At 38.2% G+C, this 25159-nt stretch overlaps 1 protein-coding gene across 6 annotated transcripts in view; it reads left to right on the top strand.

Moving 5' to 3' along the window:
• LMO7 (LIM domain 7) overlaps positions 1 to 25159 on the top strand; it is a gene marked incomplete at its 5' end in the record, with an annotated part of 216571 nt that overhangs the window by 80361 nt on the left and 111051 nt on the right. For all 6 annotated transcript variants that reach the window (XM_081084184.1, XM_081084183.1, XM_081084182.1 and 3 more), the window contains one exon: positions 5645 to 5714. In XM_081084184.1, coding sequence (XP_080940310.1) covers positions 5645 to 5714 — 70 coding nt within the window. The remainder of the gene's footprint in view (positions 1 to 5644; positions 5715 to 25159) is intronic.

Genomic DNA, 25159 nt, shown 5'->3' with positions numbered 1-25159 from the left:
GATAATTAAAAAATTTAAACTTTTTTTTTCATGGCAGTATTTTATGGTTATCATCTGTATGCTTTCTTTTTCAGCTTCATGGTCAATCTCCCCACCCCACCCCCGCCCCCATAATTTTATATCTATATGTAGCGAGAACATCATTCAAAAAAGAGTAGTATAAAAGTTGAAGGTGAGCTTGGAAAACATTAATTTTAAAAATTACTTCTGCTAAGGCAATCGCACTGTACAGGCTCATTGCCAATTTTGTAGAAGTCTTTTATATTGTCGCCTCAAACTTGAAGGTAGAAAGCTTATGTATGTTTTATGAACCTGCATGTATCGTCTACAGGGCTTTCTCACCCTAAACGTAAGTTACCAAAAGGAGAACTTAAAAGATTTCAGTGATGGGGCCTCTGAGAAATAGATGAGAATGATGGTGTACTAAAAATAAAAGATAGAAATGGATGTACTCAGTTTATGTGATATAAATAAATTATATTAAAGTTGATCAGCGGAAAGTTATTGAAGTAGGTTTTTGATGTAATGAAGGCTCTCATGTGAACATGTGGATAACACTGTGTTGGCCGTAAAATGATGAAAGTATGGGGATTCTGTTCAGTGCAATGAGAAAGAAATTAAATAAGGGGAATGAATACTGTAAAAAGGAGAAATATACTGTATCACATAAATTAAAAGTAGAGTAATTGCCTTATATGAAACTTAGTCTCTAGAATTCTGATTAGTAACACTAATCAGAATATTAGCTGGATAAAAGTAATAATATGTAGCAGAAAATCATTAAAAAAGTACTATATCAAGTTGATAAAGTTTATCAAGTGATGAAGTTTAGAACATTGTTTACTTTAGAGAAACATGTTGGGCTTTTATTTTTATATGTAGGAAAAATGGTTAGTTCCAAGATTTAAGAAATAGAATAATAAACTACATTTCTGTATAAGGTAATAGATATAAAAATTAATTTATAGTTTCAATCTAATATCTATATAAAATGTCAAATTTTCTTAGAAAAAGAATTAACATTTATGTAGAATAATAGACAAATGAGAATAAGAAAAATTCTAAAAATACAATTTTGTAGAATGAGTCTAATCTAATATTAGAACATATGATAAAGTACAACAAAACACAGTATTTAATAATTATGAGTTGCTTTATAAATGTACATATGAATGTGAGAGCAAGGTCCAGAAATACATTATATTACATAAGAGTTTGTGATAAAAGATATGAGAAAATGGAGAAGAGATGAAACATTCAGTTCATTGTATTGGGATAAATAATTGGGTAAGAATTAATTTTAAAACTCATCATATATCAGAATATAGTCTAAATTAAATTAATGAGGACCAACACTCTAACCAGGGCCTGCTACCTTTCGGTGCATGGGATGATGCTCCTGCCAACTGAGTCACACCAGCCAGGGCCTCCCCCAACAATATTATTTAAAAAAATATTACAGCTTAAGAATTTAGAAGGAAGCAATTAATTTAAAATCTTAGTAAGGAATTTATTTAAGATAATCAGTCCAACAGTTATAGAACATTTTAACGTACATTCTGATTCATCCACAGAAGGGACTATATGCAGGTCACGAAAATTTATGCTATAGATGTATATTATTTCTGTGGACAATATAATAAAGTAAAAAGCAGCTTACATGATAAAAAAAGATAACCAATCCAGTTAATATATCTGATAAAGAGTTTACTCTCTTGGTCAACATTTGACAATTAGGAGAGAACACTGCAGTTCCTCTGTCTGCCAACAGAAAAATGAGAGGTGTCCTTGTTGGGAGAAGCAAAAAAATCATCCCTAGCATTTGAATGAAACCAGTGGTAAGGTTTTTTAGTAAAGTTGTTTCTATAAAGAGATAGAGGTTTTGAATTATTAACAGAAAAAATTCCACATTAAAAGTTAGTGGACGTTAGCCAGTATTTTAAAGCACCTGCTAAATGCCAGGCAGCTTGCTGGGTGCTAGGAGGTGCTGTTTGCGTTGGGAGGACAGGCCTGTGTGTGCGTAGCACTGTCACTGTCTGGCTGCTCTGTGGCTGACCACTGTCTAGAATCTTTTGGAAGCATTCAAAGGCTTGTTGAGCAAAGTTGGCATCTAGAAGAAAACTGGGCAAATGAGAAAATGTCAAATAATGGGTAAAACAAGTATTGTAAGGAAATGGGTAATCTCTTAGTTATATCTTTAAAAAGTTTAGTTACCAATAGGAAAAGTTTGACTACTGTGGGGGTATATATATATGTAAAAAACATGGCTGACAGAAAGATATTAGTAATGTATGTGTGAATGACTAACCAAATAATTTATAGTTTAAAAGTTCACTCTCAGTGGATTGACGTGCTCTTTGATGTCAGTCTCTCTGGTGCATTTGGAAAATCTTTGGAAATAGGAAGTCAAAAGATGTCCCTACATTTTGCACTTCTGCTGAGGAGCTTCCTGATAAGAGGGGAAATGAGGTTTGGCATTTGAAACTAATTTCTGGAGACTAACAGACCAAGCATCAAATTCTGATTAAAACCTATAACTGAGCTGGACATCACATTGAGCTTCATGGGCAGTTCTGAGTCTCACTTCTGAGTTTCATTACAGGTCATGTCACATTCACCGGCGACAAGGGTTTGGAACAGAGCCCCTTTCTCGCATCTATTGTTCAACTGAACTCCCTTGTAGGAGTGTTTTGGGGAAGAGAGGAAAAGGAAGTAGACTGCAACTGGCACGATGAGCTGAAGGAGAGGTTTGCAGGCCGAATTGTGAGAGCGATCTACTGTGGGGGGTACCAAATGACTCAGCGTTTTCCATTCTGGTTTTAATCTCACCAAATGAGCAGACCTCTGAGAGCTATCAGAGCACAGCACCAGGTTCCTGCCATGGCCTGAGAGAAGGCTTGCCAAGGTGGCTGTGTAATGTTACATGGGGTTAGAGGGATGGGATATGGGGATGCAAGAGGAGGAAATGGTCCCTTGTGCTTAGAGGAATCTGGGAGGTTATCATGTTGGCTCATTCATGAATAGAGCCAGTCACCTGAAGTCAGTATTGCCTTTAGAAACATGTATAATCAAAGAACACTTATTATACAAAGAAGTTTTATTTGCAAAAGAGAACAGTATTTCTCTTGCATGATACTTGTATTTTATTTGACATAAGACTATGCCGCATTCCTTTAGATATATTTAAATGTCACAGAAATTTAAATTTTCTGAAACCTATTTTTCTTCCTAGAAGGTCTTCCTTTAATTGTATATGAAAATAATTGTTTATGGATGGTCAGCATTTGCTCAAACTGCATTTTCTCCATATCCTAGTGCTTAGAACTGATGTCGTTTTAACAGTTGACAGATAAAACAGCCTTTTTCTCTAGTGATACACTTTTTAGAGGGTAGTTTGTGTGTTATCCAGAGTGTTGGTTTGTCCCCATGGTTATTTCTGAGTTTGTACCTGTACTAGGAGGCTCAGGAGTGGAGAGGGGCTCCAGTCCACTGTGCATTTGTTGTTTCTAAGTAATAGCTCTGGAACCTTCTGATGAGGGAGGAGTCAACTCATTACAGGGAGACAGTATTTATCCGGCTGTTTTCTTTACCTCAATCCCTTACTTCCTCTGGCTGACTTAATTGAGAGTTTATCCATCCCAGAAACTGTCGTTTTAAAAAGTGCTCTTGATATTACTAACACTGTAATACAAAAATAATCAGTGAAGTAAACAGGTAAGTGGAATAATCTGGACAAAGTCCCTAGTGACTCAAATGGGTGGAGGCGGGATGTATGACACTCTTCCTCTAACAAGGACCATGAATGTTAGCCTTCCCTGACATTCTATCTCTGAGTTGCCCTGTCTCATATTGGTCTTCAACATTTAATGTCAATGGAAGGCTATATTTTAAGATCCAAGTTAACTGTTGGAAAGTCACTGCCAAGCTAGGGGTCAACTGCCACAGGTTTCTTGACTTATATTGTGCAGAATATGTTCCTATTAAGTAAAGTTTCAGTTGTTACTTCTATGCATTGTAAGAATGCCACTTTTAATGGAATTTAGAAATACTGGGTTAATAAGGAACAGCTAGAATAGTTAATTTGGAACTCTCATTTCTTATGAGCCTGTTCAATTCCCACATGGCTTTTAGTGAATAAATAAGAAATTAGGAATCAAGGAGTTAACACTTCTAGAAAATGCTTAAAGTCGAGGAGATGGTTTTATTAAATTTTCTAAAGATCTTTGTGTCAAGAAACTATGAAAACAGAAAAACATCTTTTGTTCACCAGACTAAGTCTTCATAATCCACCCTTTTGAATCCAGTTGAACGACATTCTGAAGGTCATTAAATTGAGACTTTTGTCTTTTTTATTTTTAGCACACTCAAGTGTGTATATAAATCTCTGGAATGTTGAACGAGTGACATTCCACAAGTGTCAGATTTTTTTTTCTGTCGTTTATTGTGGAGAGGAGACCAGTGAATTAATAATGTTTGATTTCTTTTTCTCCTTTCTTTGCTTTCCTAGTGGAGCTCAGTTACAGAATAAATAATTTTTATTTATTTTTTGTGGGTGGAAAGTCATTGTTTCAAGTTACTGCTTTATGGCAGTAATTAATGATTAATTAACCACGCTAGAGCTAATAGAAAAGCATTCTTTTAGTATTAAATTTCTCTGTGGCCTGGCACTGTATTAGTGAACCACAAAAAAATAGAATTCACAATAATCTAGATTTAGAACCAAAAAGTGTACTCCAAGTTGTAGTCATCAAAGCTGTGTTCTATTTTGGTATTCTAGAGCGCGGAGACACATATCTTTGTAGATTGTCATAGCAGTTTAAATTTGTTCAATGTTAGAGTTTGAGGTAACTTTCAGGTTATTTTGGGGAGTTCTGGCACAGTTAATTTAATTTTTCACTCAGTCATTTTGCTATGATAACAAAGCAATCAATCATGGACTTGAATGAGTTACCCATAAGAACTAGTTGGCTATGAGGATGAGTTCCCACTGCACCCTTTAAATATGACAGAATAGTATATAGCGTTGAAATTAACTTTTAAAATAGGGATCTGTTTACATTCAGACATTCAAATGTTTACATAAGTGTGTATATATATATATATTATATTGAACTCTAAGAAAGAGCCTATGAACATTATTAATTACTTATAGCTGCATTAATTTATTGTTGTTTTTTATTTTTCATATAAAAGGGTAAATAGGAATAAATAGTGCTGTCAATCTTCATACAAATAAAATTATGAAAGGGTTGGTTTGAGAAAAGAATCAATGAAAATGGTTAATAGAAAACAGTATTCTTAGGACCAAGTGAATTAAATTATATTGAAGCAATTCTTAAACTGGCAGTTTGCAACAATCAAATATTACCTTTATTTAATAGATGGGGAGCTCACTATTTTAAGGACTTGGCTTTGGATGGAGAAGTATGTCTCTGGTCTAAGAGAACAACTCACCATTGTTGGCAGACTGTTCTGACTCTGGAATTGTTTTCTCAGCTGTTTGCTTTCTTTGGGGCTCTTAACTCCGAATAACATATTGGGGATGGAATAGTGACATATATGATTTTTGAGAATGTTAAAAAGAACATTAAATTGATATTGGCACTCTTGTAATTGTTTATCTTGTTTCTTTATTCACTTTCAGTTTGATTAATAAGCTTAAACCTGGTGTCATAAAGAAGATCAATAGACTGTCCACGCCAATAGCAGGTTTGGTAAGTAATAAATTGTCTTCAAAACTAGATTTCTTTGTTTTTGAAATGACAGGTTCTCTTATCTGGAATTATTATAGAAATTAGGTTTGGGATTTTTTGCTCAAAAAAAGCATGTTTTGTGATGTCCTCCACACACCTTTAGTACCTCTCTCTGTTTCCCTTCAGCTGGAAGATTTTATTTAATTTATTTTTTGTTTGTTTTGATTTTTGTGCCCTCAAACCTCATATATCCCCTTTCTTGGCTTATTTCTTCTACAAATTGCATTTGTTTGTGATCACATTCCTTTGAAGCTCAGCCTGCATACATTGTTTGCTAGTGGACCACAGTTTAGGGAAACTGTCCAATGTTTACCCTTTGTTCCGTTTCTGGTGCTTCCTGCTTATGCATTACCCTCACCCAGCACAGGGGTCTTGGAGTGTATTTATAAAATGCCCAAGACCTCCTGGCTTGTTTACTTTATGTAATAGGTTTCCTACCAACATCCTGTGTGATGTTGGACATGTCTTTTTTTTTTTTTTCCTCAGTAATATTATCCATAGCTATGGATGATTCTCTATATTTTTAGCTTTAAATTTAGAATTTTGCAAATGAAAAATACCCCACACTGTCATTATATAAATATTTTGGTGGGTCAAGACACTGAAGAGAGAAATCAAGATGGTGGCATAGGTAAACACCTGAAATTGCTGCCTTGCACAACCACTTCAAAAATACAACTAAAAGACAAAACGGACATCATCTAGAACCACAGGAATTCTGGCTGAGTGGAAATTCTACAACTAGAAGTAAAGAGAAAAGCACACTGAGACTCAGAGGAGGTGTGGAAGTAAAGTGCAGAGGTACGGAGGCGCATGTGGAAAGGGCTGGCAACTGAGGACACAGTTGTCTTTTTCTTTTTTTTTTTTTTTAATTTACTATTTTTTTATTATTATTATTAGTTAAGGTATTACAAATGTGTCCTCATCCCCCCCTTTAACCCCCAACCTCCCCCCCACACACAAACTCATGCTCCCATCCCCCCGTTGTCCATGTCCATTGGTTTGGCTTATATACATGTATACAAGTCCTTCTGTTGATCTCTTCCCCTTACCCCCGCCCTCCCCTACTTTCCTTCTGGGGATTGATAGCCTGATCGCTGTTTCTCAGTCTTTGGGTCTGTCCCTTTTCATCAGTCTATGTTGTTCTCTATAATCCACAAATGAGCGAGATCATGTGGTATTTATCTTTCTCTGACTGGCTTATTTCACTTAGCATAATGCTCTCCAGTTCCATCCATGCTGTTGCAAAAGGCAAGAGTTCCTTTTTTTTTTACCGCAGCATAGTATTCCATTGTGTATATGTACCACAGTTTTCTGATCCACTCATCTGCTGATGGGCACTTAGGCTGTTTCCAAATCTTAGCTATGGTGAATTGTGCTGCTATGAACATAGGGGTGCATATATCTTTTCTAATTGGCGTTTCTGGTTTCTTGGGATATATTCCTAGGAGTGGGATCACAGGGTCAAATGGGAGTTCCATTTTTAGTCTTCTGAGGTAGCTCCATACTGTTCTCCACAGTGGCTGCACCAGTCTGCATTCCCACCAGCAGTGCAGAAGGGTTCCTTTTTCTCCACATCCTCTCCAACACTTGTTGTTTGTTGATTTGTTGATGATAGCCATTCTGATAGGTGTGAGATGATAACGCATTGTCGTTTTGATTTGCATCTCTCGTATAATTAGTGACTTTAAGCAGGTTTTCATATGTCTTTCTGCCTTCTGTATGTCCTCTTTCGAAAAGTGTCTATCTAGGTCTGTTGCCCATTTTTTTATTGGATTGTTTATCTTCCTTTTGTTAAGTTTCATGAGATCCCTGTATATGTTGGAAATTAAACCCTTATCGGTGTTATCATTGGTAAATATGTTCTCCCATGTAGTGGGTCTTCTTGTTGTTTTTTTGATGGTTTCCTTTGCTGTGCAAAAGCTTTTTATTTTGATGTAGTCCCATTTGTTTATTTTCTCTTTAGTTTCCATTGCCCTAGGAGCATTATCAGAGAAGAAATTTCTTTGGCATATGTTTGCGATTTCGCTGCCTGTGGATTCCTCTAGTATTTTTATGGTTTCCCGTCTTACGTTTAAGTCTTTTATCCATTTTGAGTTTATTTTTGTGTATGGTGTGAGTTGGTGATCTAGTTTCATCCTTTTGCATGTATCTGTCCAATTTTCCCAACACCATTTATTGAAAAGACTGTCTTGACTCCATTGTATGCTCTTGCCTCCTTTGTCGAATATTAATTGGGCATAGTGGTTTGGGTCGATTTCTGGGGTCTCTATTCTAGTCCATTGATCTATATGTCTGTTCTTGTGCCAGTACCAAGCTGTTTTAAGAACAGTGGCTTTGTAATACAGTTTGATATCTGGTATTGAGATCCCACCTACTTTGTGTTTTCTCAGGATTGCTGCAGCTGTTCGGGGTCTTTTTTTATTCCAGATGAATGTTTGGAACGTTCGTTCTAGATTTGTGAAATATGCCGTTGGTAATTTAATGGGGATTGCATTGAATCTATAAATTGCTTTGGGTAGTATGGACATTTTGATGATGTTGATTCTACCAATCCATGAACACGGTATATTCTTCCATCTGTTTATGTCTTCCTCTATCTCTTTTTTCAGTGTCCTGTAGTTTTCAGCATATAAGTCTTTTACCTCCTTAGTTAAGTTTACTCCTAGGTATTTTAATTTTTTTGGTGCAATGGTAAATGGGATTGCTTCTGTAGTTTCACTTTCTGTAAGTTCACTATTGGTGTAAAGAAATGCCATGAATTTCTTAGCATTAATTTTGTATCCTGCTACATTGCCGAATTCATTTATTAAGTCTAATAATTTTTTGATGGAGTCTTTAGGGTTCTGTATGTACAGTATCATGTCATCTGCAAATAAGGACAGTTTTACTTCTTCTTTTCCAATCTGGATGCCTTTTATTTCTTCTTCGTGTCTGATCGCAATGGCTAGTACTTCCAGTACTATGTTGAACAGGAGTGGTGAGAGGGGGCATCCCTGTCTTGTTCCTGTTTTTAGGGGGTATGGTTTTAGTTTTTGCCCATTGATTATGATGTTGGCTGTGGGTTTGTCATATATGGCTTTTATTATGTTGAGGTATGATCCCTCAATTTCTATCTTGCTGAGAGTTTTTATCAAGAAAGGGTGTTGGATTTTGTCAAATGCTTTTTCCGCATCAATTGATATGACTATGTGGTTTTTTTCTCTCAATTTGTTTATGTGATGTATCACGTTTATTGATTTGCGGATATTGTACCATCCTTGCATCCCTGGGATAAATCCTACTTGGTCATGGTGTATGATCTTTTTGATGTACTGCTGGATCCGATTTGTTAGGATTTTGTTGAGGATTTTGGCATCTATGTTCATGAGGGATATTGGCCTATAATTCTCTTTCATTGTATTGTCTTTATCTGGTTTTGGGATTAGGGTGATGTTGGCTTCATAGAATGAGCTGGGAAGTGTTCCTTCCTCTTGGATCTTTTGACATAGTCTGAGGAGGATAGGTTTTAGGTCTTCCTTGAATGTTTGGTAAAACTCCCCTGTGAAGCCATCTGGCCCCGGGCTTTTGTTTGCTGGAAGCTTTTTGATTACTGCTTCGATTTCCTCCATAGTTATTGGCCTATTGAGATTTTTAGATTCTTCCTGGTTAAGTTTTGGAAGGTTGTATTTATCTAGGAATATGTCCATTTCCTCCAGGTTGTCTAGTGTGTTGGAGTAGAGTTGTTCATAGTATTTTCTAACAATCCTTTGTATTTCTATGGGGTCTGTTGTTATTTCTCCTCTTTCATTTCTGATTTTGTTTATTTGGGTCCTCTCTCTTTGTTTCTTGGTGAGCCTGGCTAGAGGTGTATCAATCTTGTTTATCCTTTCAAAGAACCAGCTCTTGGTTTTGTTGATCTTTTGTATTGTTTTTTTGGTCTCTATGTCGTTTATCTCCGCTCTGATCTTTGTTATTTCCTTCCTTCTGCTTACAGTGGGCTTTTTTTGTTGCTCTCTTTCTAATTCTTCGAGTTGTAGAGTTAGGTCATTGATTCTCATTGTTTCTTGTTTCTTACAGTAGGCTTGTAGAGCTATGAACTTCCCTCTCAAGACTGCTTTTGCTGTGTCCCATAGGTTTTGGATTGTTGTGTTTTCATTGTCATTCGTTGCCATGATGTTTTTTATTTCTTCTTTGATCTCACTGGTGACCCAGTCGTTGTTTAATAGCATGCTATTTAGTCTCCATGTGTTTGATTTTTTGGGATTGTTTTTGTTGTAGTTGATTTCCAGTTTTATGCCTTTGTGGTCTGAGAAGATACTTGATATGATTTCAATTTCCTTGAATTTGAAGAGACTTTGTCTGTGACCCAATATATGGTCTATCTTTGAAGATGACAAATGTGCACCTGAGGAGAATGTATATTCTGTGGCTTTGGGGTGAAATGTTCTGAAGATGTCAATTAATTCCATCTGATCTAGTGAGTCATTTAGGATTGATGTTTCTTTGCTGAGTTTCTCTTTAGAGGATTTGTCCAGTGGCGATAATGGGGTGTTAAGGTCCCCTACTATGATTGTATTGCTGTCAATCTCTCCCTTGATCTTCTCCAGAAGATTTCTTACGTATTTGGGTGCTCCTATATTGGGTGCATATATATTTACCAGAGTTATTTCTTCTTGTTGGACTGCTCCCTTTAGTATTATGAAGTGGCCTTCTTGATCTCTTTTTATGTCCTTCACTTTGAGATCTAATTTGTCAGATATAAGTATTGCTACCCCGGCTTTTTTTTCACTTCCATTGGCCTGAAAAACCTTTTTCCATCCCTTCACCATCAGTCTGTGTGCGTCTTTTTTTCTGAGGTGGGTTTCCTGTAGACAGCAGATATATGGGTCATGTTTTCTTATCCACTCATTTACCCTATGCCTTTTGACTGGGGAATTTAATCCATTTACATTTAAAGTTATTATTGATAGAAACTTGTTAGTCGCCATTTTTGTTCTTTACTGCTGCGTTCCTTCTTTGTTTACTGTTTTTTCTATTTACAGCAGACCCTTTAGCATTTCTTGCATTGCTGGTTTGGTTGTAATAAACTCCCGTAGACCTTTTTTGTCTGTGAAGCTCCTGATTTGACCCTCAATTTTGATTGATAGCCTCGGTGGGTATAGTATTCTTGGATTCAGACCCTTCCTTTGCATGACTTTGTATATTTCATTCCATTCCCTTCTTGCCTGATGTGTTTCTGTTGAGAAATCGGTCGCTAGTCTGATGGGGGATCCTTTGTAGGTAACTTTCTGTCTCTCTCTGGCTGCTTTTAAGATTCTTGCTTTGTCGTTGGTGTTTGCCAATTTAATTATTATGTGCCTTGGTGTCGGTCTTTTCGGGTTCATTTTGTTTGGGACTCTGTGAGCTTCTTGGATTTGTGTGAGTTTTTTCCTCCCTATATCAGGGAAATTTTCTGTTACTATTTTTTCAAACAGGTTTTCTATTCCTTGCTCAGTTTCCTCTCCTTCTGGCACCCCTATTATTCGGATGTTGTTTCGTTTAGCATTGTCCCAGAGTTCTCTTAGGCTCTCTTCCTGCTTTTTAATTTTTTTTTCTAGAAGCTGTTCTGTTTGGGTATTTTTTTCTACCTTGTCTTCTAGCTCGCTGATACGGTTCTCTGCTTCTTCTAGTCTACTGTTGATGCTTTCTATTGAGTTCTTTATGGCAGTGATGTCGTTTTTCATTTCTTCTTGGTTTCTCTTCATTTCCTCTTGGTTCCTACACATATTGTTGAATTGGTCTTCCATTCTTTTCATCCACCTTATGACCATTACTCTGAATTCTTTCTCTGACAGGTTGCTTGCCTCCATTGCCTCTATTTCGTTTACTTCCTTTTCTGATGATGCCTGTTTTTCTTTCATATTTGGGTTGGTTCTTTGTTTCACCATGATTTCTCTTCTCAAGGTGTTTGGTTATGTAGATCTCTCTCTGTTGCGCTGATTCAAAGGCACAAAATACAACACAACAAGGCACAACGTACAAGGCACCGAACTAAATGCATTCACGATATTAATAACCCCAAATAAAGGTGACCCCCCCGAGCGAAGAGAATTAGGGGATAAAGAAGAAAAAAGAGAAAAATATTAGAGAGAAAAATAAAAAACAAAAAGGAGTGCTGAAATGAGATTGGGAAAAGGGAGAGAAAAAAAAACAACACAAAAAGACCAAAGAAAAACACAACAACAACAAAAACAAAAAAAAATTAAGAGAATGAAATAGAGGTGGGGAAGAGGCTATTTGTATGGGGAGAGCGAGGGATTGGAAATTAGATATATAAGTAGGGTGAAATTTAGACAGTGGGTAGAAAGAAGGAATAGGTAAAATCCAAAGCAGGAATAGGGTAAGAGAAACAGGACAACAAAAGGGGAAAAGTGAGGAAGAGAGTTTTGGCTTAAGGGTAAATGTGAGATAGAGAAAATGATGCTAAAGGAACGATGAAAATAGAGTGTAGAACACTAATCCCAAAATAAAATAAAGAAAAATAAAAAAAAATAATAAAAAATAAAATGACCCTTGAAAAAATGGTAAAAGGATAGCAATAATACTGGTTAAAAAATGTAGTAATTAAAAAGGTAAAATCAGGTGATGAAAACAATAAAAAATAAAAAAATAAATAAAATAGGTTCTTAATGAAATGGTGAAAAAAGAATTAAAAAAAAATATATATATAAATATTCGGAAGTGAAGGTGCTTCAGATCTTCCACTCTTCTTTTTGGCATGCCTCAGTCCTGCCAGGCATTCAGGGGAGTGTTGAACTTCCCTGCGATACACTGTCCCTCCGTGCAGTAAACCACAGACCTGATTTTAAGGCAGGTTGTATTTTTTTACCAGACTGCCTTTATTTGTGATCGCAAAAGAGACAGTTCGTGGCTCTGCCTCTGGGTGGCAGTGTGTCTGGATTTACCTCCAAGGCTCTAAGTCCTCTCTATCAGTAGGGTTTTGTCCTCTATGGTATTTGGAACTGATTCGGGAAAGACCACTGCCCAGAGCTGGTTCCTTGCCACTGTCCGCTGTTTCCCAGGCTCCCCAAAAAGAACTTTCCCCTACAGGCTCTGCGAATGACCCCAACTGGGGAATCCCATGCGCTGGGTTTAATAATCAAATGCACAGATCTAAGGGGAACTGTAACAAGAGCCTGATAGTTGTGCGAATTCGCAAGCCTCCACCTTCCAGGTCTGCGCCCAGTCTCCGCGCGCAGTCTCCGAGCGCCCACTCGCCCCTGGCACCAAGCAGCCAGCAGATTGGCAAAGTCCAAGGCTGCTCCTTTACATCCAGTCCAGCTATGGGCTCATTTTTCGCATTCCCTTCTGCCAGCAGCCCTGTGGGGCCCCTTCCCCACTCGCGGGTCACGCTGGTCCCAACGGCTGTGGACTCTGTGGGGCACAGATTCCGCCCCGCGCGCGCGAGCTCGGTCCTCCCTCCAACCCGAACTGCAAACCGCACCTTTAGGGGATGTCCAACCTTTCCGTGAGAAGAAGCAGTGCTCGTCTGAGTTCACGCAGTCACGCTGCTTGAGATCCCTTGTTTCCAGGTTAGTAGCTGGTCTCTGGATGCCGGCAACAACCACCCAAGATGGCGCAGTCTCCGCTGCTTAGCTGGCGCACCAGGAGAGGCTTCAGCCGCAGTCTCCAACCGTCCTTTTTTTTTCCCTGGGGGGTTCTCAGTCTTTCCTAGCTGCAGACAATCTCTCAGCTGAAAATCCTCTACCTATTCGGGCTGAATGTTACCCGTTTCAGCTGCTCACCCTTATCTGCTCCAGGACAAGGCACAGGACACGTCCGCTTATACCTCCGCCATTTTCCGAGCTCCGCGACACAGTTGTCTTTTTCAATTGGGTGGGAGACAAAAGCTCCCAATGGCCCTGACTCCAGTTCCCGGTGAGTCTCTGGGGACCCAGACTCATATGGGGAGAAACTGGACTGTCTGGCAGTGGGCAGAACTTGAGGGTGGCTTTCTCTCAGAGGTGCTTGCAGCAGTTACCTTGGGCCACTGAGACCCCGGACCTCTTAGGGCAGGGCTGAGGATCAGCCATAGCTGTTTGCTCCTCCCTGTTGATTCCCTGAGACCCCGCCCCACCCAAGCTGTGCACAGAGGCTTTTGCATATGAATGGGCTGGCCCTTTGCAATCTAAAATTACCTAACAAACTGCAGCTGGGTCAGAGAGACCCAGATCATCCAAAAGAAGGCCCAAGGCCCCACAGCAGCTTGCATTGCTTCACAGCTGGGCCTCATCTGGGCACCTCCAAACCCCAAACAAAGAAGAGGATTCTGCAGATCTCTCCGTAGCTCCTGCTGGGTAGCCCCAGGCAGAGGCTAAATTAGCACCTCCTTAGAGATCCAACAGCCAGTGTACCCAGTGGTCAGAGTAGACTATCCAGATTACAACTCCTCAGATCCATAAGGGACACACTCAGGGGGCAGACTCAGTGAGCACCAAAGCCCCACTGAAGCAAGTCTTGCCCCAGAAGGGTGTCTCCAGCACAGAAGTTCTCCCACCGTAGACACAGCTGAATCTCACAGCCAATTGGTCTGGAGGTCAATTCCTCCCAGTGATACCAACTACAATCAAGGCTTAACTACAACAAGACTGTGCACACAGCCCACAAAAGGGTGCACCAAGAGTGTCCACCTCAGGTAATTGGGGAGGCTGAGCCACTGGGCCCTATAGGACACCTAGCACAGGAAACCACTCTATCAACACAGGAAAGCAGCCCAAATGCAGAGACAAAGAAACTGGTCACAAATGACAGAAACGGAGGAAAGCAAACTATTGGATATAGACTTCAAAACCACGGTTTTAAGGTTTTTCAAGAATTTTCTAGAAACCGCCGATAAATTTAGTAAGACCCTCAATAAGTCTAGTGAGACCCTTGAGGATATGAAAAAGCACCAACTAGAAATTAAGCATACACTGACTGAAATAAAGAATATTATACAGAGATCCAACAGCAGACTAGAGGATCCCAAGAATCAAGTCAAAGATTTGAAATATGAAGAAGCAAAAAACACCCAACCGGAACAACAAAAATATGAAGATAGTGTAAGGAGCCTCTGGGACAACTTCAAGCGTACCAACATCTGAATTATAGGGGTGCCAGAAGAAGAGAGAGAGAAGATATTGAAAACCTATTTGAAGAAATAATGACAGAAAACTTCCCCTACCTGGTGAAAGAAATAGACTTACAAGTCCAGGAAGCAAAGAGAACCCCAAACAAAAGGAATCTAAAGAGGACCACACCAAGACACATCATAATTAAAATGCCAAGAGCAAAAGACAAAGAGAGAATCATAAAAGCAGCAAGAGAAAAAGAGCTAGTTACCTACAAGGGAGTACCCATACGATTGTCAGCTGATTTCTCAACAGAAACTATGCAGGCCAGAAGGAAGTGACAAGAGATATTCAAAGTGATGAATAGCAAGAACCTACAACCAAGATTAGTCTACCCAGCAAAGCTATCATTCAGAATTGAAGGTCAGATAAAGAGCTTCACAGATAAGAAAAAGCTAAAGGAGTTCATCACCACCAAAGGTATTCTTTAAGAAGAGGAGGAAGAAGAAAAAGGTAAAGATAAACATTATGAACAACAAATACATATCTGTCAACAAGTGAATCTAAAAATCAAGTGAATAAAAAATCTGATGAACAGAATAAACTGGTGAATATAATAGAGTCAGGGGCATAGAAAGGGAGTCGACTAACAATTCTCGAGGGGAAAGGGGTGTGGGGGTGTGGGAAGAGACTGGACAAAAATCGTACACTTATGGATGAGGACAGTGGCGGGGAGGGGGGGGGGGAGGGCGGGGTAAGGGCAGAGGGTGGGGTGGGAACCGGGTGGAGAGGAGCTATGGGGGGAAAAAGAGGAACAACTGTAATAATCTGAACAATAAAATTTAAAAAAAAAAGAAAGGAGGGAAGGTTATAGGAGGGATAGATGGTGATGAAAGGAGACTTGACTTGGTGTGGTGAACACACAATACAGTGCACAGATGATGTGTTGTGGAATTTTGCACCTGAAACCTGTATAATTTTCTTAACCATTGTCACTCCAATAAGTTCAATTAAAAATAAAGAAAGGGGAAAAAAAAAGAAAACACTGAAGAGACCAATAATAAGGTGGGTTCATGTCTTTGGAAATAAGTAATTTATAATTAAAATGCAAATGATGGATAATATTGAAAATGTTAGCAATATCTAAAAATCAAAGTTGATGTTAGAATTCCGTTAAGAAATTTAATTTCAAAAAACTAAGTGTAAGAGCTAATAATTAGAATGTAAAGGAAAAAATATTCTTTAGAATAGTTAAGTTGTGCTTATAATATTCTCAGAAACCTTCTGTTTGGCTATGATGTGTATGCAGATGTTAAAGGCATGAAGAATTAAATGTACCAATACCAAAATATTTGGGTTTGCAGTTGTCATAAAAATTGAGTCAGGGGAGTGGGGAGGTGGTAAAGGGGAAAAGGGGTCAAATATATGGTGATGGAAGAAGATTTGACTTTGGGTGGTGGGCACACAATGCAATATACAGATCATGTATCATAGACTTATACACTTGAAGCTTGTATAATTTTATTAACCAATGTCACCCCAATAAATTTAATTTAAAAAATAACTAAAATAAAATCTCATCATAATTTTGACAGAGATGAATTATTTGCGGAGTATTTTTATTAGAAAATATCTGTCTAGCTATATATGAATGTATCATATGAATATATATGAATTACTTCTAGTAATAGAGTACATTGCAAGGTATTAAGGAATAAATTAAAGAAATTTGGTTTTTGAAATCTTTCTAAGAATATTCGTTTAATAAACGAAATATACTTTATATTAAAATAACTTCTGTGAAAATTAAAAGTTCAAACTGTATTGAAAGTATTCTCTGTCTTCTCCAATGGCTTAAGCTAGTCTTAGTTTAATGCTTAGACTTTAAATCATTTCTTGGGTTAATTACATGCATTTTAAATGAAATTAGCTTTTGATCTCAAACACCCTGCCTATTTGGAATGCTCGAATTGTGGTGGTTTGTTGTTGGTCCCAGAGGTTTTATTCAATCTCCTGATTCTGTGATGAGATGAAATCACAAATGTAATTTTAAATCCAAAGATCTCTCCAAATACTTCTATTTCAAGCATCAGAAATTCTATCTGGTTTGGATTTTATCTCTAGAAACTAAAATGAAATGCATTTCCAGCATATTAAATTGGATGATTTCCCAAATACAGGACAATGAGCATTTTCAGCTGAATGTAGGAGTAGAAGTGTGACCATAGCCTCAGAAGTGGACTAAGCAATTGATTTGAAGTTGTTATCATGCCTCATTTGATTCCTTCCTCTGATGCTTGTGTGGAATAATGGTTGTGGCAAACCCCAAAGCCTTAATTTCAAGTGTGAATTAGAGCTCTAGTATCTATCTAGTAGGGTTGTTATGAGGATGGGAATGGATGATATATAGATGGTCTGACACACAGATATTCAATGAATGTTCTTTGGTAGCACATTCATTCTTTTAATAAATAATGGAGTGCCTATTGGGGCATTTTTCTAGTTTATAGGGATGCACTGGAGGAACAAAGACAAGTAAGGACCTTACCTGCAAAGTGCTTATAGGGAATAGGGATCAAGCAAATTAATTGACAAATGAGCAAGAAAGCATCAGATAATAAATGTTCTACAGAGAATTACAGTAGACTGTGACTTTGACATCCATGAGCAGTTATAGTGGGACTATGAAGATTGACCTCGAAGAATTCTTTAAGAAGGAGTATGTCAGCCCTGGCTGGTGTCGCTTAGTTGGTTGGAGTGTTGTCCCATATACTGAAAGGTGGCAGTTTGGATTCCCAGTCAGAGCACATACCCAGATTGTGGGTTTGATCCCCAGTTGATTGATGTTTCTCACATCGATGCTTCTCTCTCTCTCTTTCCCTCTCTCTCTCTCCCTCCCTCCCCCTTCCTCCCTCTAAAATCAATCATTTTTTAAAAAAGGAGTAAGTCAGAAGGCTTAGATTTTGACATTTATAGAAAAGAAAGTTGAAGAAGCTGAGCCAGACTTCATATTAGTAATTTTTGTGTTCACAGCATATAACATAGTGACTGGTACATATAGGAGATCAAAGATTTTTAAATTAATGAATAAATATGATTTCCATTGTGAAAAATGATAGGCCCTAAAATTAGTTGTTTTTTTTTTTTAATGGGATAGTGTGATAAGTTGAATTGTGCCCCCTGTACTCTGTCTCCAAAGATATAATATATTGAAGTTCTAAAACCCACTACCTCAAAATGTGATCTTTTTTTTGAATAAGGTTGTTGCAGATGATGTAACTAGTTAAGATGAGGTCATACTGAAGTGGGGTGGGCACCTAATCTAATATGACTGGTGTTTTTATGATAAGATGGCCATATGAAGACAGATACATAGGAAGAGTGTGGTGTGACAACTGAGGATTGCAATGATGCATCTACAGGCTAAGGCACACCAAAGATTGACAGCAAACCAACAGCAAGGAAGAATTTCCCAACAGGTTTCCTCGGGAGCCTGGCTTTGGGGATACCTTGATTTTGGGACTTCTTGCTCCAGAATTGTGAGACAATAAATCTCTGTTGTTTGAAGCCACCAATTTTGTGGTACTTTGTTATGGCAGTCCTAGGAAACTAATACAGACAGATAAATGTCTCAGTTAACACATGCTTTAAAAAAACTTTTTATTTTGAAATAAATGTAGATTCACAGAAAGTTGCAAACAAAACAAAAAAACCAGACAACCAGTACCCTGCACCTATTTCCCCCCAGATGGTAACCTCTTGCTTAACTATGGGTATAGTAGTAAAACCAGGAATAATGGAGTGCCTATTGGGACAAGCATTTTTCTAGTTTATAGGGATGTATTGGAGGAACAAAGACAGGTAAGGACATTGGAGGAATAAAGACAGGAAGTTGACATTGATACATCCAAAGGCATTGATCAAAATTTACCAGTTTTGCATGCAGTTAATGCTTTTTTAGTAATGCTTTCAAGCTAAGTGAGATGTAGAGTGTTCTATTGTAAGGATTTTGGGAGAATTCTCCTGTTACTCCAGTGCTAAGCATAAACATGGCAACTGCGTTCCACATGATTACCTTTTTCCTGTTGGGAATGGTGTCTCCTAGTTGAGATTCTCAAGAGAGAAATCTGAATAGATCAGGTTACTTTTTCATTCCGGGCTACTGATATCATGGCCAGCCTGTGCACGACCAGTTCCTTGAGAAGTCGTCTTAGCCAAATGGGCTGTGATCAGGAGTGTTGGTTCCCTTTGGCCCACTTAGTTCATGTGTGTGGATTGACATGGGTTCTGTGAATGAGGCTTGTGTGGGGTAGATACATCAAGTTACGTCAAATACAGTAAGAATTACACAATTTCTGTGTAAGTTTGTTAACCTGAGTGATTGTAGTACTCCAATCCCCCCCTTCCATTTCTCCTTTCTTATTTTCTTTCCTGCAGCTATAATGTGTTCATTTTATGTCAGTTACCATGTATATTTGTCTTGGCAGCCATGGCAATGGATTTACCTGTGCACATGGGCCTGTGTGAAAAACATAAGCAATGACAATACAGGAAGAGATGTTTAGATAATTTAGAAATATATTGACTGCTTTGCTTGAAGTATTCATGATTATTATTATTTTTTATTTGGGAAGACAGTAACCATGTTACCAAAGAGATGTGGTTTTTCTTATTTGAGTGAGTTTTATGTTATAAATACACTGGTGTCCCTTGGCTTGGCCTGCACCCTCTTGTAAACCGGGACCCCTCGGCGGATGTCAGATTGCCAGTTTTGGACCAATCCCCCCAGCGAATATGTGCACTGGGCCTTTAGTATGCATATAAGATCTTTGGTTAACCTCTTCCCACCCTCTCCCCTCCTTGTTTCCCTCTGAGATACATCAGTCTGTTTCATGTTTCCATGCCTGTGCATTGAGTATCTCCTCCCCTGGTGGTCAGTGCGTGCCATAGCTAACGGTCCAATGGTTGAACGGTCACTTAGGCTTTATATATATATATATGGATTGATTTCCCCTTATCTTTTCTGTCCTTCCTATTCTTTACAAAGTCATACTAGAAAAAAATTTCTAACTCGGGAGTTTTGAGTCTTCCAAAAACGTAGCTGGTGTTAATGGTGGGTATGTTTAAATCATTGAAACTCAAAATGATAATTTTATTTGGGAATAAAAAGATTCAAGCTCAATACAAAACCACGAGAAGCAGGCAAGATAATTCTTTAATTTTTAATTTTTTTCAATTACACTTTACATTAGTATTATTTTGTGCAAACAAGATATTCTGATGGTGAAAATTGTTGAACCAGAATAATGTTTGCCATCTGATGTGTTAGTGTGCATGAAATACAATATGACTTATAGTAATCTTGGACCTGCAATGACTTATTTGTATTTAGCTAAAGCAAGATTTTTCAGCCTTGGTCCTAATGACTTTTGATGTTTTGGGCCAGATAACTCTTTGTTGTGGATGTCTGCCTTGTGCATTATAGAATGTTTAGCAGCAGCCTGGGCCTCTACTCTCTAGGTAACGGTAGCATCATGCCCCACCCCCACTCCCATTTGTGACAGCTGAAAATATCTCATTATTGCCAGTGACCCTATAAGGTAAAACCACTGAGAACCACTGAGCTAAAGAATCAAGAAAGTAAACACTACCCCTTTACTAGTACATGGACTAGTTTGCTGAATGACTATAGATTTCATTGACCTACTCATGCTTGTCATTCCCTTTGAAAAGCAATGGTATTTCAGAAAACTTGGTTTGAGCCATTCATTTATGTGAATGTTTGTGTCTTATCAGTGGGCTCAATAGAAAAATCCTCAGTATACCCACACTTGCATCAAAAATATGGGCTGAATTTGAACATCTTTGCCCTGCCTAAAGGGTTCCTCTTTCAGATTACTGTGGAGAGTGGAATGTGTAAGGTGTGACTGTAGAGGCTGGGCAGGTTGTCTCCTCACTCAGGAATGCAGGAAATGCAAAGATACCAGCCAGCGTCAGTGGCTGTTTGATTTGTCAGTTTATAAGGCAAGCTTATGGGTCCATTCTAACTGCCCTTTCTCACAAGATTATTAGTGGTTAACGTTCTTGTACCTGTGCTGGGTGTCAGCAGGTAGTGCGAGCTAGTCTGTGCCAAGGTCACTGTTGAAACATCTAGTGTTTCCCTTGCAGCACTGATAGAAAATTCACCTGAGGAATCAGCTATGTAATTTAAAACATTCTTATCAAGATTTTATGTGATTTAAAAAAAAACATTTTCAGGCAGGGACTCTATCCCATTCCTTTCCTCAGGGGTAAAGGAGCCGAGGGGGTGGGAAGAGGAGAGGTTTGTGGGACGCTGAGCTTGTGAGCTCTTTCTATAAATAAAATCAAATAAACACAAATAAGAAAATAAAATGTGAGACCTCAAGACAGAGAGTTTTTAGGGGGGAAAGAAAGCCCACTTTGGTTTCCTCTTCTTTCTCATCCAAGTTGAAATAATATAAGAAACACAAGTATAATTACTATTTTCATTTAAGGGTAGCACTTTTCTGGGTAGGAGGCAGAAATAGATTCTGTATGGTTAGAAGAAAATACTCAAGGAATAAGAATGGAATATAAAATTGGATGAGCAGCCAATATATGCTTTGCTTACCACTGTGGTAATTTGAGAGTTATTCTCTGTCGGGCCAAACCCAGTATGTGTCTCAGAGAGAATATAGTTGATAATAAGCAAGATATTTTTGTGAATGTATTTGGATGTTCATGTATAGAAAATACTGATAACAAGTGACAGCATGGAAAGATGGTATTGGAGAGCTAGTTTAGAATAACCACTTAATGGTAAGATCAGTAGTCTTTTCTCTGTTTTTGAATTTTATTGCTGATTTTATACATTTGCTTGAAGAGATCTTTCGCATAGCAAATTTGGGAAGGGCTTTCACCAAGCAAATTCTTTTTGATCCATTCATCCTTGCCTGTTTGATTGCGTAGCCCGCAAGAGCAGCGTCCATACAGAGCTGATTCTGGCTGCCATGATCCCCATCTCCGAATGGATGGGGAACAGACCTGGAGGCCCCCTCTCATCGCACTGCTCTGCCTCAGCTCTGACTTAGTTTTCATGTTCTTGACTTCCTCACAACTGATACAGAATGAAAGCTAGTTGTTTCTATAAATTACCATTCTCTTTAACGCTTATTCATTTCATACATATCACTGTATTGGGACGATTTATATGTGTTGGATCAGATCTTGGTATTTTGTTGAATTAAAAGATGGTTTGTTTCCTTTTCTTCTATTTTCTAATGGAGATAGTAAAGGTTAAACGATATCAATAAACTAGATTACAACTGCTCAATTGTAGTTTCATGATTAAAACTGTGCTAAAGAAATGTTTGTATTTCAAAGGAAGGCTAAACCGTTGTGACAACTTATGTAATTATGCCTCAAACACTAAAATGTAAACCACTCTTATGTCAGTTTCATTATTTTCTTTATAAAGAAAACACCAGTAACAATAAACAGGGAGTACTTTTTCTTCTTAATTAAGATATAGGAGAGTCCTATAGTATTGCCATTATTAATGTGTTGTTTACACTTGTGCAAGAAATTATATTTATAAATTAGGCATTTACTAAAAATAAGGCCACTCTACACTATGCAAATGACATTTTCCATGGTTGTATTTTAATAATCTTTTTTCTAATGTATATTTTACTGAAATTTCTGTGGATTACCACCTGTATTTTGAAATAGTTTGGTGTTATCCAATAATTACTAGTAAGTCTGAGAAAATAGATGGAATGGGGAGTGTGCATTGGCTGTCTTCAAAGTAACCAATATTAGATGTTAAATATCCAAATGTCTAACACCTCCACATAATGGCATATAAATAAGTCACTAATGGTGAAGTTATTTATAAAGCATTTTTAGGAGATTTCTTCCCGAGTCTCCTTGTCTCTCTCCTTCTCTCCAACTCCCAATTACAGATAAGTATCGCCAAGGGTGTAAACTTAAAAGCTTAATGCCAGCTTTGAAGTTGTTTCTAATGCCTACATAATGACGCAGCACAGTAGATCAGGAAACTCCTGTTTTATTTCCAGCCACAATCTCTTAGTCATGGCATTGACACAAGTGTAGAGCTCTTCCCTAGAGTGCCAAAATTTACTTGTTTTTAAATCTAAGATGAACATTTATATGCCAACTTTCAGCCTTGAGGGCAATCTTGTTTTTAAACATTAATGAATTAGAATTCTTAAAGCAGCACTATAATTAACTTGTGGAGTATTTTTTTTAAAAAAATGATTCAGAATAGGAGTATATCGTACATAGGATTATATCTGGTTTTATGCAGATACAAAAACATTTGGAACATTTCTCTTTAGGCACCTTTTTGTTATGTAGAAATTAGAAAGGAAAAAGCAAATGAGGTAATAAGAAGTAGAACTCAGTGTAAGACTGGTATGAGGACCTTGGTTACTTGATGGTTTTTAGGCCCATGACTATCTCTCCCTTCCTAAAAGTGTTTATTGAACACTGACTGTATGCCAGGTACTGTTCTAGGAATTTGGGACATGCCCATAAATAAGGCAGAGAAAGTTCCTCTCTAATGGAGCACAGTCAATAAGTCAATAATAATCTGGTAGATGTCAATCACTACAGTGAGCAATATGTAATACCTGTCATTACCAATAATTACACTGAAAAAATAAGTCAATGGGTAGAGATTGATTGAGTGCATGTATGATAAGTAGTTTAGAGAAGGTGCTCAGGGACATCTCATTTCTGGAGTTGACATTTATCAGGGTGTGAATGAAGTGAGGGAGTGGGAAGATATGGGAATGGGTGGGAGTTTTCCAGTCAGAAGGAAGAGAAGGGGTATCAAGGCAGGATGAAGTTGGGCCAGCGAGGAGAACTGTGGGTCTGAAACAGAGTGAGGTGGAGAGGTAGTCCTCAAGGTTTCGTAAGGCTTCATGGACTTTGGTGAGTAGATTGCATTTAAAATGTAAAAAAAAAAAAAATGTAAATGAATCACTAGTTGGTGTGTGAAGAATAGACTAAAGCAAATCAAGAAGAGAAACAGGAGAGCCAGTTAAAGAACACTTTCAGTGGTTGTGATGATTAATTTTGTGTGTCAACTGGACTGGGCCACGGGGTGTCCAGATATTTTGTCAAACATCACTTTGAGTGTGTCAGTGAGGGTTAATATTTGAACTGGTAGACTAAGTAAAGCAGATTTCCCTCCCTCATGTGGGTGGGCTGTAACTTATTAGTTGAGGGCCTGGCTAGAACAAAAAGGTGACCCTCCTTGAGTAAGAGGAAACTACTGTGCCTGAGGGGATGAGCTGGGATATTGGTCTTTTCTTGCTTCCAGATTTGAACTGAACCACCAGCTCTTCTTGAGTCTTGAGCCTGCTGGCTTTTGAACGGAAACTTACACCATTACATCGACTCTGCTGGTTCTCAAGGTCTGGATGAGGACTGGAACTAGACCATCAGCTCTCCTGGGTGTCCAGCTTGCTGATGGGCAGACTGGGATTTCTCAGCCTCCATATCACCTAGACTTGGGGACAATGTCTTACAATCACAGTGAGGGAATTTCGGAACCTTCTTGACATAGAAAGGACTAAAAGTGAGTCAGCCTCATAAAGTAGGGATTCCCTGAGGCTGAAAAAGCTTAATCTGATGATCCAGATGCATCACTTGTAAAAGCGATTCTCTGAAGGGGGGTGGGAGCCGCTGCATGAAGGAAAGCGAATTCTCAGTGAGCTAGTTTTACTATGTTGTTTTTCTTCATTAGACATGCTTTATTGCTTCATAAACTATGCCTGTTAGTGTGATTATGACATATTTCTTTAAGCAATTATTTATTTGTTTTACTTTGGAACATAAAACATGAATAATTTGAGGTCAGAACTCTTTTCTCTTTTATTCCCATTCCTTTCTCCCCACCCCCACCCCTCCACCTCTGGCAGCCACCAGTCTGTGCTCAGTCAGAATTTCTTAAGCATCGATTTCAGCATATTTTAAAAGCGTGACTACGTTTTAGAATTCACTTTTGATATAAAGTTTAATTTGAATAATATGCAAGACTGTGCCATATTTCATGCTGCAATTTGACAAAGCCTGTTATTGCTTCTGTGTAGTTAATTGTCACCTGAGTTGATTAAGCATTTGAATAGCTAGCATTTAACCAGAACCCTCAGCCCTCATTCCTTTGCTGCCCTATCTTGCCAATCTTAATTCTGTCTCTCTTGGTCTGGTTTTTGCTCCTGGTCTGCCTAGCAGTGCTGGAGGAAAATCAAATCACCAAGCTTCTGGCATAATTATCATGGATAATCTCCTGGGTGTCACTTGGCA

Source organism: Myotis nattereri (assembly GCF_964212035.1).
Source record: "Myotis nattereri genome assembly, chromosome: 2".
Taxonomy (NCBI): domain Eukaryota; kingdom Metazoa; phylum Chordata; class Mammalia; order Chiroptera; family Vespertilionidae; genus Myotis; species Myotis nattereri.
Note: the sequence above shows the minus strand (reverse complement) of the source record. Positions and strands in the feature narration are given on the sequence as shown.